Source organism: Lampetra planeri, chromosome 16 (assembly GCF_965212315.1).
Source record: "Lampetra planeri chromosome 16, kcLamPlan1.2.h2, whole genome shotgun sequence".
In the NCBI taxonomy this organism is placed as follows: domain Eukaryota; kingdom Metazoa; phylum Chordata; class Hyperoartia; order Petromyzontiformes; family Petromyzontidae; genus Lampetra; species Lampetra planeri.
In genome coordinates, this window is record NC_136122.1 from 10,923,734 (window position 1) to 10,936,061 (window position 12,328).

The 12,328-nt window shown below is 42.2% G+C and overlaps 1 protein-coding gene and 1 long non-coding RNA gene across 4 annotated transcripts in view; both read left to right on the forward strand.

Annotated features, from left to right (window-relative positions):
- LOC144723032 (neurotrophin-3-like) overlaps nucleotides 1–4,857 on the forward strand; it is a 166,624-nt gene extending 161,767 nt beyond the window's left edge. For all 3 annotated transcript variants that reach the window (XM_078601560.1, XM_078601558.1, XM_078601559.1), the window contains exon 2: nucleotides 1,900–4,857. In XM_078601560.1, the coding sequence (XP_078457686.1) occupies nucleotides 1,921–2,772 (852 nt within the window). In that variant the 5' untranslated portion in view covers nucleotides 1,900–1,920 and the 3' untranslated portion in view covers nucleotides 2,773–4,857. The remainder of the gene's footprint in view (nucleotides 1–1,899) is intronic.
- Nucleotides 4,858–7,624: 2,767 nt separating this feature from the next.
- On the forward strand, nucleotides 7,625–12,108 carry LOC144723034 (uncharacterized). The gene is made up of 3 exons (XR_013586128.1): nucleotides 7,625–7,866; nucleotides 9,827–10,028; nucleotides 11,541–12,108. It is a non-coding gene; the product is annotated as an uncharacterized LOC144723034 (long non-coding RNA).
- The last annotated feature ends 220 nt before the right edge of the window (nucleotides 12,109–12,328 follow it).

The window sequence follows — 12,328 nt, forward strand, 5'->3', positions numbered from 1 at the left end:
GGCACTCGTTAACAGCACTTGCCACTTGTCGTTGTCTTCGTTGGCTCTTCTCGAAGTCTGCTCACAGAAGGGTTTTGGGGGCATCTGCTGGACGCACCGGTTATAGCAGCATTGAGCCATGCGCGTTATACAGCCCGATTAGCACGTGGCCAACCGTGCGAATCGGAGGTGAGAATTCATACGAGGTGAATATCAATTAATTTGAGGTGCGAATTAATATAATGCATTAATATGAGCAGCAGTTACATTGGGACACTACGTATGTCCAAATTGTATCCTCCACGTGCAGCCAATTAACTTGCATTGTGTTGTAAGACCCTATTAAATTAGCGGAGTCATTAACTTCAGTCATGTTGTGCGTAATTAAAATACCTATTGCTCAGTATATTTTCTTTCATGGGGTTTATCGGGTCACGTAAAGCAGTGAAATGTACATAGCGTCCCTGCGTCCGCAATCAGAGTTACTAAGCGCACATGTCCGTAGGTCACACTGAGCCAATGGTGGATATTCCACATTCATATGCCAAGAGACAGTACATCCATGAGGCAACTACCGTGCACAACTACGTTTAATATTAACACTGCCTAACAACACACATGTGCAATAAACTGACGTTTTGTGCAATGTCCCTTTATCTTTTGGAGTAAATGATAGACGTGGTGTTTGCCAGTAATTCCAGACATTCATCATTCAATTTCGATTTAAAGCTTTCGTGACTGCAGGGATTCTTATTCTTGGTTCTTTCGGTAAAGTCACGTAAAAGGGAAATAATAAAATAATAATAAAACATTATCAAATTCTCACGACGTTTCGGCCACAACGCAAGCAGCCGACGCTGTCTTTCTGACAGCTCTGTTTCTTCACCTGAGGACGGCTTCTTGCGTTGTGGCCGAAACGTCGTGAGAATTTTATTTAGTTATGTTTTATTTTTATTATTTTATGATTTCCCTTCTACGTGACTTTACCGAAAGAACCAAGAATATTCATCATTCAATTGTTCAAACCTCCCAAATGCAGGGCCCTTCATAAAACGATAACATTTAAGCAGTTAAAAAAAATGCAAAGCTGTTATCAGCTCAAACAAGCGTGCACCACCAGTGCTGATGTGTTATTTAGAGGACGACTGTTTTAGGAGGACAACTACAGTCGACTCCCAACAAAGCCTTGGAGGAATAAACAACAACAAGAGTCCGAGTGGGAAATCTATTTAAAACCGTTCACTTACGAGGCACTCACTCTAACCATTAATCCACATTCATCACTCCAATTACTTCCTATTGCCATGTTTGGGTCGCCTGTCGTGAAATACACGCAATGAGTGTGCACGACACCTGACGTGAACGTTATTCGTAAGTAATGACATCCGTTTTGAGGGTCAAATTTCAATTCCCTCCGTGCAAAAGCATGCGCGCAGTTCAATGATGGCGGTAATATGAGTTAGTCACCTGAAACGCAAAGTTGTGGTTGAGGCTGGGGGGAATATATTCGCCCTCTATCACGAGCGGTAAACATTTTGTGTGGTGGCTCTAATTATGCACTCATAACCTGCCTCATATCCACCGAACTGTGTGGGTAGATTTAAATGAATAATTCTAGTTTTGTGCATCGGTGGCTCTTTTTTACGCGAGAAAGATTTTACGTCGGCCTTGAACGCGCGCATATTCGCGTTATGTCAAACGGAGGTGCCACAACTTATCTGGAAAAAAAACCGTTACGTCGATATAGAAAATTCTTCAAAGAGGTGGAGATTGTCTTTGTGTCGCCTTAACTTATGTGGACACAAACAAATATGGGGGGGGGGGGGCAGTTTTTTCAGACAGGCACACTCAACAGTTTCTCGATATTAAGCCTTACCGTTTAATTGTTTTTGTTTGTTTGTTCTGTCTCAATCTCGCCAGTTTTTGCAGGGGCAGAGAGTAATGAGATTTGTGCTTCTCACAATGCTCACGATGTGCATAAAGGGACCGGCAGCTGCTCCCATTCACGAGCAACACGCCGTGGTCATTTCCGACGATTCTGCCAGGACCTTGCTCATCCCGCTGCTCAGGACTGAGATGCTCAAGGAGGTTCTGCTCAAGACTTTGCAGGAGGAGGTCGGTTGGGGAGGTTCGCATCCAAGGAGAGCGAGGGACACAGGGTCGCAGCAGCAGCAACAACAGCCGAGGCCTCGCATCAGCGTCATAGATGCGGGTCTCCTGAGCCACGCGGACGAGGAGGAGTTGTTCTCGTCGCGGGTGATTTTAAGCGAGCAGCCTCCTAGTGGTCCACCTTTACTTTTCCCCGTGGACGACTTCAGCGCATCTGTTGTGTCAGTGGCCAACAGCACGCATCATCGACGCGACCGACGTCATGCCAGCAGCTCGTCATCATCATCGTCGTCGTCGTCGTCGTCCTCATCGTCGTCGTCATCCGGAGATCCACACCGCGCCGACCGCGGCGAGCTGTCGGTGTGCGACAGCGAGAGCGTGTGGGTGACGGACAAGAGCACGGCAGTGGACATCAAGGGCAATCGCGTGACGGTGCTGGAGGAGATGAGGACTAGCACGGTTCCCTTGCGGCAGTACTTCTTCGAGACGCGCTGCAAGGCGACGGGAAACACGCGCGACGGATGCCGTGGCGTGGACAAGAAGCACTGGAACTCCACGTGCAGGACCACGCAGTCTTACGTGCGGGCACTGACCATGGAGGGCACCCGTCACGTGGGATGGAGGTGGATACGGATTGACACGTCCTGTGCCTGTGCGCTGTCCAGCAAATCCGGGCGCGCGTGATTGATGGTGGTGGTGGTCGTGAAGATGATAGTGAGCGGTGGTGTAGCGGTTAGCGCGCTGCGCTACAAACCCGGCGACCCGAGTTCGATTCCCGCTCACGGCCAACACAAGTGACGATTATCTGATCCGGTCCTGGGCCCTCCCCTAGGTCGACTCAGCCTCAAATGAGTACCAGGTGTGGTGTGTAAACATCGCCACTGGGGAGAGAAAGGCGGTCGGGCGTGGTGCTGGCCACCCACCCCCTCGTGTACCGTTCCGGCCTTAATAGGTGCTCGCTAACAGCACGTGCCCCAAAAATCTGTTAAAGATGTTTATCTTTTTCTTTGATGATGACAATGATGATGATGGTGGTGGTGATGCTGATGAGAAGCCCAGTACTACCAGTAGCTGAATTAAAAACCCTCGACTCCTGCCTGGGTGTTTGGATTAAAAATTGGTCACACGCACGTGACTTTTACGCATTAAGCCATCGTAACTGATCCATTCACCTCCCATAAGTTATTTTGCTGTGTACGACTACATGAATATTTCATGTAAAATTGTAAATGTGTATTAATGTTTGTCGTTATTATTATTGTTGTTGTTTTTGACATTTTCATTGTTATTTTAGTCGCTAGTACTCTATTTATTAAACATATCTATCAAAAGAACATATTGAAATGATTTTAAGTTGTTGCATACGTGTTACAGATTATATATGGTTATTTTTCGTTAAAGTTATGTTTATTGTATTCCAGTTTTTATTTCTAAAAAAAGAAGATTTCACTTTTAATTAAGTAACAAAAATATTATCAATCATATCTTTCATGTGCTTACTCTAAGTACTTTATTTATTTCAGTAATAAACTTACATAATTAACTTCTACCTCAACTTGTGTTCGCACAGAATCCAGTGTACAATCATTTTCTCTCGAATTTACTGTGCTATCGTGAATGCAATGCCTTTGCGTATGTTAAACACTCTCGGCCTACTGGTGCTAAGAAGTAAGGCGGTGCATGCAGGCTGTAAATATGTACACCACTGATTGTGTAAGATTGTAAGTGCGAATTGTGCTCAACATTTTGTATTGCACCAGTATGTTAGTAGCCTAATACAGCCACTGTGTTTCTTTTTCAAGGTTTGGCCCTCTTTGTATTGCTTACCTACCATAACCCTATCTTCTCATACAGGCTGCTTCAGAATGATGTACAGCTTTGCAAATGTAACCACGGTATCTAGACGTTTTTTTTAATTGTAATAATAATGTACAGCCCTTTGCCAATTCACTGTTGGACGAAGGTCTCCCATTCTATGTCAGTCACGGGGCTTGTTTTGGCGATACTGCAAAACGCTGGTCAGTGCGGATTGGTGAAGTGAGGAGGGCTCGGAGCTGGTGAAGGTGCCATTCGCCGCTGATATTAAGCTGTGGCCGAGAATCGAACTCAGAATCATCGGGGCCACAGCCTGGCAGTAATTTGTGGTTTAACGCTTTTTGAAGTCACGGGCTAGTTGCGCAAAAATAATTGATAGCAAAACATGCCGAGGTACCCATCTGCTGGACAACAACGTGTTGCCTTGATGGAGCAAGTAGGATGGTGAAAGCCATCTGTGTGGGATTTTAATGTTCTCCCTCATAAGTGCATCTTGTCTGGGCATGGGGTGGGGCTTCATGTGAGGCAACAAAAATGTGATAAAATAACCCAAACAGAATCCTCAAATTCAAAGACCCAAACATCCTAAACCGACTACAAGTCACAATTTCTGGAGCCAAACTAATTAGATATTGAAGGCTAAGCAGAATATATAATATATATGCCTGGTGAGAATTATACTTGGATGGGAGACTGCTGGGAAATATGCTTGGCCTGGAGATGGCATTTCAGCAAGATGGATTTGTAGATCTGTACGAAGGTTTGAGTTACCCCACGTCTTTGTGGGTTTTCTCTGGGCACTCCGGTTTCTTCCCACATATGGCTCATTAATGCAAATTGGCCAAACATCAAAATGCAGAACCCTCGTGTAGACAAAATGTGTCAAGATTTCGGTGAGGCTTCCCTCGGCAAATAAAGAGCATGACAAATAAAGGGCATTATGATGGGACTAAACGTTTTTACTACGTTATGTATTATTTCAGTCACTCATCACTTTCCGCACACATTTAATTATTTACAATATATGTAGTAGAAATTAGCCACATTTTATATAATTCACTTGTCGCAGCCTTGTTAAAAGATTCAAAATATTTCCGCTGTGTAATTATTTTTAAACCATTTAACGGATCCCTCAAGAAGGCTGCCTTACAAAGAAAAATATCTAGAATTGGCCAGCAATTGCCCAAAACATCACCTATTATATAATCTCTTTAATTTTTACAGCAGTGTTATTGAAGAAAATGTTGAGTTTATTTTGTTATTTTGCCATTGTCTGCTACCAACGCGGTACATGTATCACCAAATAATCTGTTCAGTGTAATTATTAACCCTGTTAAAATCGACGCATGACGTCCCTGCAAGTGGAAGTGTGGTGTGGGCCGACCCTGCTTTGCCAAATAGGAAAAATTGGGCCAAAAAAACACGTTTTATTTCACGCAGGGTTCCCTTAACCACGAGGCTTTCACAAACACCGTTTGTTGAGTCGCGTAAATAGATCTGACGTTTGACATACGCCCACTTCCAAAGCCAGCTTCCTCTCTACTTCACCACGCCAGCGAGACAATAAAATACCATGAAATGTATATTTACATAGAGTCTAAATAAAAATGCATCTCATGGCGCTCTAAAAAAAGTGTGACATGCGCATCACATAGACGGTAATATACAAAGCACGGATATATTGTAGAGAAGAGATAATCATAGCAGAAGAGAGCGTATGTAGGTCTTGAGTCTGGACTGGGGCAGGAAGTCGATAGAAACGAATATCTAGAGGGAAGGGAGTTTCATATTGCAGTTGTGCCTTCCTCGTAGGTAGTTTTTCAGGGTTTCCAAACTACGCGCCTCGCGATGCACCACGTTACGTATTTCACATTTACCAATCTGCTCGGTTAAAACACAAATCAGTTTCATACAAAGTGCGTACCCCTGTTAACAGCCCGTGTCTATCAACTGCTGGATGAGTTCCATACTTCGTCACGCTGGTCAAGGGTGGGTTGGTGAATGGAGGTGACCGGCACTGGTTTAGACTTCAGATATCCGTCGCCACTGATATTAGCCGTGGCCTGGAATCAAACTCGGGTAACAGAGTTCATCAAGCATTGCACGAACCACTGAGTCGCCACTCCTCCCACAATGTCGACCGAATGTTTCCTAAATTTTGCGAAATTACCAAGCCCATCAAATGAAATCCATATCGAGATGTTTTAGAATACCAACAATTATCGATACTGTCAAAACAAGTTGGTTGGATTCTGATGAATAACATCGGGTCATGGGAAAGCTGTTATTTGCTAATGCACCTCAGTGGCCCAGTGGTAGAGTGGCTCACAATGGGTAGGTTGTGAGGTCAAATCCTGTTTGGGGGTTGACCTTATGGTGAAGTCAATCGCGCTTTTCTGCGGATGGACTCGCCATATGAATGTGGAATTTCTAACACCAGTTCAGAGTTGTGAATAAGAGATGAGCAAGAAATCCCTTTGACGTTTTATGCCGATTTAAACCACTAAGCGGCTCTACAATGCAGCAGTGGTTATTGACTTGTGTTTATAAATTATATATTTAAATACAAACGGTGGAATATTTTTGTATAGGTAGCTACACATAGTATACATAGTTCATAAAGGTGTGTTGAAAGCATTGGGGCTCGACTGTTAATAAACTAAACTATTCATTTTATTCTACCAGTTAAGGCCCACTGAGCTATATAGCTCTTTTTCAGAAGCGACCTGGCAAAGATGATAGCTCAACGAAGTGGCTAATCATGTGGAAATGTATAGCAGCCAAATACTCTAATGCTCACATCGTCATGCCACCAGGCAAACCATATACTCCAGTAATGAAATGTAATTCTCAATAATATAGAAAGGCCCCATTTGCAAATCTACTGCTGGATCATTGCCTCCCTACACTGGTTGGTCATGGGTAGTTGTCTGGTTATACTTCACCTCGATGGTCATTTGCGTGTTGGTGAAGGCAGGTAGAATATGTGGGAGCATAACACAGTACAGCACAACAATGGACTATACTGCACTGCCCTCTGCTGACAACATAACCCCACAGCAGCCAAGAAATTGTACGCACCGTGGTCAACCATCCAAAGAACTATCCAAGGCTCAATCCTGCGTATATTTTTGAAGTTATATGATTAATTATATTTTTTATGCATGGTGAATTAGTTCAATATGTCGGACAAATTTAGGGTAGGTGCAATTCACACAGCATTATACTACATTGGTCATACGAATACAATAACGCTGTCGAGAACGTATCCACAAACATGCAATGGTTTAACGAGCCCTTTTAGCGCTGATTCGGTTAGCGCTCACTTATCCAGGAACACATCTTGAGTGCTAAGCGAGGTCCGCCTTTTGCTCTATTTCACACGCAGACTGCTGCCTAATATGGAATTTGCTCAATTTAAAAAGTAATCGTTCACACGTCCATGTGCTGGAGTTGCTATTGTGCAATTATTAGCATTGTAGTACAGATGCAGAGTTATCATTGGGGATTGCCCTTGTGGAGGCATATCCGCCAGCAGTGGCGCGAGCAAGAAATTGCAGGGATGCGCCTTAAACATTCATTACAATTATTGAACGTTGCTACTTCAGTACTAATGCTACGTATGAATTATAAATATACCGGGAGTGAAACCCCTAGTTCAGATAAACCGCACTCGCGTGCGTGCCGGTTTCACGACACTCGTTGGGTTTGATTTACGATTGTAAATATCACTTTACGACGTGCCGTAAACGTGATTTTGCTGGAGAACTAGTCGATCCGAGGCCTATAGGAGCGTTCTCAGTGCTTAATTCCGCTTAAATTAAGTGATTTCTGACGTAATTTGTAATTGTTTGCTATTGTTGTTGTTAATCTTTTAAGTTAAAGCTCTTGTTTTGGCGTTAATGAAGACGATATTTAACTTCGAGCGGAATGGTCACCTGAATTTCTCCGCCGCACTGAACAGTAAGTTTTAAACGTCTTTTAAATATATCTTTTAGACATCGCAAAATGTCCTTTACGTGTATTTTTTTTACACATATATTTGTTAGAAACTTAGTTATTTGTAATATCTACACCGAGATGTATGTTAAGCCCTTTGACAATCCTTGTGATGTTACTACATTGACAACTGTGGTTTATCTCCGGCCTGACTGGGCTCCGCCACAGGAATGTGGAATTGCCTTCACCGAGTCGGGGCCAGCATTGGAGATAAGCACCCGCACGTGCTTGTTTGAACAAGAATACACTTTGACTTGACGTCGTTTGCGGTCCATATTCCGTATATTTAGAACAATAACACGCACTTGTATCCCTGTTGTGTACGTTAACGCAAACGTTGGGGATCAGAATCTGTATTTAAACTGCAGGAGGAATCAGATGGGCTATGAAGCTCTTCATAATACAGGTTTTTGGGTTAGATCGTGTAAGTATAAATGTGTCGTAACCCTCCACCACCCGACACAGCCCATTGTGCCCGTAGTTCTTCACCAGTGTCAACCAGCTCCACATAGTTTTGGCCCTTGTGATTGCCCAGGAAGCCACGAACCATTTCGACAAAGCTGTTCCAAGCCGCTTTCTCCTTACTAGTGAGCTTCTTGGGGAATTCATTGTACTCCATGATCTTCTTTATCTGTGGTCCGACGAAGATACTGGCTTTGACCTTTGCCTCAGACAGCTTAGGAAAAAGTATTGAAGGTACTTGAAGGCTGCCGACTCCTTATCTGTACCATCCTACAAAAATAAATTTCACCCATGACTAATGTGTTCCAGATTCTCACAACATTTTTAATATATGTTATATTTTTTCAATAACATTGAAAATTGTAAAACATTTTAAAATTTAAAACTTTTTCAATTTAAAAAATGTTAACAAATTTTATAACATAAAATTCCGAGCAACAATTGTCTATCTTAACTTCCATAGTTTTTTGCATTGATCGCAGGTGAAATGAGGTGCCCAGGGTTTGTCTTGATCCCTGACAGGCATGCCGACATATGCCTTGTAGGCCTCACACATCTTAGCAGATGCTTCACAGAGTACTTTTTCGCTATTGTTTTGATAAATTGGCCGCAGACATAGAAAAATGCGTCTGCCGGATGCTTGCAGCCTCTTGATGCGATCTCAGAAAAATGCAGATATGTATCCACTTAGGCAGCTGAAACTAAACTGAACTGGTGGGCTTAAGGCCCCTGTATTTAAACTACTATTTATATTACTGGAAAGTTCTAGAATGTTCTACAAGTTACTCCAAGTTTACTCAACACTGAATCTATCTGGAATGTTATGGGAAATGGGTAAATTTCAAAATATCACTGTCCTAGTCACAAAAGCAAAGTTTGTGGGGAATAATAGCCATGTTCTGGACTTTTGAGGCATAAGCAATTAGGAAATAACACTTCCTACCCAGGAACAAAAACAATTGTTACACAGTGTATAATCAGGACTGTATTATTAATACACAAAACCTGTGCATCTTCACCACAGTTAACAGCTGCAACATCAAACATTTTTACATTTGCTCATACATAATCTATTTATATAAAAGTAAAACATTGTCTGTTTGTGGGTTTGTTTGTGGGTTTGTGTCCGTTCGCGTGCTTGCAAACGATTTGTCTCTCCAATGGTGGGGTGAACGTTAAAAAAAATAGCCAGGTACCAAGCCGTAAGCCCCGCGGTGAGCAAGCACTATTTTTTTTCCACATCCGTCAACTTTAAATTTGTTTAATACCGATTTGGTGCGATTTTTGTTTATTTATACCAATTCACGCGCCTTTGGTGGGGGGGACGGCCCATGTCAAGTCGCACGCCTTCGGTGGGAGTGAGGGGGACATTTTCTTTCACGTTAAAAATGCTAAAAAATACACTAAATGCTCACGTTAATTCTTCACTGTGTGATGTCCCCCCCCACCCCAATGCCTGCAGTTATTACTACTATACAGTCGCTAGATGCTACCGCTATAGGCCGTAGATATTACTGCAGAGCGGCCTGGGAGATCGTGGCTGGGGGGGATCAGGGGTAGCAACCCAGCCCCAGCCTGCCAAGGTGCCACCTCGGCCGGCTGGACAATCTAGGCAAGGCCGGAGGCTCTGCACGGGACTACGCCTCACCACGCCACTCTGTCAGGTGAGTACTTTGTGCTAAAGAGTCGATAAATACTGCTATAGTCAGCATGTACTACTGCAGTGATAGCAGGTACCACCACAGTCGGTATGCACTGCTGTAATCATAGCAGCTACCACCACAGTCAGTACGCACTGCTGTTGGATTTTTAAGAGTAGTTTTGAAATATTTTAAGACCCGGACAACGCCAGGTACTTCCCGCTAGTTATAAATAAATAAAAACATACAGACAACATTTCCATAGATTTGAATCACAAATCCAAAATACCAATCTCATAAGCCCTGAAATTTGACCCAAAATTGGAAACAAATATTTTGTGATCATCGCTGCAGACTCCAGCACCATCACTTTGGTCAGTTCTGCAGCAACTGCAGTACAATTTTGTCACACCCAGCTAAAACAATCTCAGATTAACAAGTGCAATACAAATGATTCCAATAAAAATCACATCACCAATTCAGACAATAACCACATGAATGTATATTTGTACGTTGAATTTATTTTGCACCATATGTAAGCAACCGTGCTAATCGGAGATGCGGGAAAATTAATTCCAATCAGACAATCCCGTAAATCGAATCTGATTCCAAGTGATGAAGAAATAAGAATCTAAATATATGTTTAACTCCAAACATGTGACCACCCTTCGGTGCGCTTTTGCAACCGCACATTTAAGAGCACATTGCATAGGTGTAAGATTGGCCAGACCCGCAGCCCTCATGCCACAAACAACCACACTGCTCCCATCCCCTGTAGGTGAATCCGAGCCATTATGCACTTATTTCACGAAAATGACAATACCTAATTTTACTTATACCAGTTCAGTCATTGCATTTGAATCATGTTGGCAATGTTTCAAGCACAGTGGATTTCTAAATATATTTTTTAAACCAAGGAGAAAATCTATGTTATAAGCAGTTTACGTATTTAGTTGATACATATCATGATAACCTTCCCCCCGCCTCCCGACTTTGAATGTGCATTAGTTATCCTAAAATCAGCTGGCTGCTGAGCTAGATTTTTTTTGTCAAATAAATAATTGAACAGCTACATTTTATTGTTTTGGCAAAATTTCACTCTTCCAGTTACCGGTCACAGGACCTTTGTCTGCCTCCTGGATGTTGACTGCACTCCCTTAGATGTCGTTTTATTTTTAATATTTCACTGTGTCTTCTAAAAAAATATAGATGTATTGCATTTTTTAGCCCCTAAACTGTTTTAAATGATAACATTTTTCATAATACTCATATCTGAAAGAAAAGTTCTAATGACAATTTACAATAATACAGTGCTCTTGCTGGCTGTAAATCCTTGTTTTACCATTTTCATAGAACTATTCACATTTTAATGCCGGATTTCACTGTCATTTTGAGTAAAACCATTGCTTCCGGCTTAAATGTCAGTAAAATGTTCTAAACTCAACATTTTCAAAAGTAGTGGTGGGTAGTTATTTTATCAATGTGCATTTAAAAAAAGTTTAATTTTCTTCCCTCTTTCCCTACACCCTTCTTCAGGTATTCTCCATCCTCGTGGACTGCAGCTCTCTTCCTCACATTATTGTGTCTTTTTAGGGAGACAGATACACAATTATTCATGTTACTATATTTACAAGGACAATCCACTTTGAAATACTCACTTGTTGATTAATTTTGCTTTCACTACCAACCACATCCATTTATCCACTAGTTTCACCATTGCTGGGGTTTGAACCTAGAACCTCTAAGACTCTCTATACTCCAGGGCTCCTGCACAATCAGCATAAGCCACTGCATCCTCATACTGATACAGGGGGCTCGATGTCATATAGTCTCTTCACTGCTGACACTTGGCTGCATAAATGTACACACTGATGTAACTTCACGGAATTTTTTATAAAATTCGCAAAAGCCTAGCATGGGATTTGAACCACAGGCTACTGTCTTCAGAGGCAGACGTGTTATCCACTACACCACAAGTGACTGTTAAAGATGTTGGATGTTGTGGTCATTAAATCATTGACATGTTTAACATTGCAATATCAGATGTTTATACTGCAAATGTCAAAAAAACATGAAATAAAAAAATAAACACATGTGTTTTGAATACTTGCGTGCTTTAAATTTAAACTGTTAAAAAGGTTGTATTTGAACACATAACCTCATGATTTGAAGCTCCACATGTTCCCCACTAGGCTACAGAGCATTTCTGTCTGTTAAAATTGCGGAGCAGAAGCTTGAGTCAGCGGTGGGTTCTCAGCACAAAAGGGACTCGGGATACAAAATATGTATGTTGAACTTCTTTCGCACCGTACATAGTCAACTGT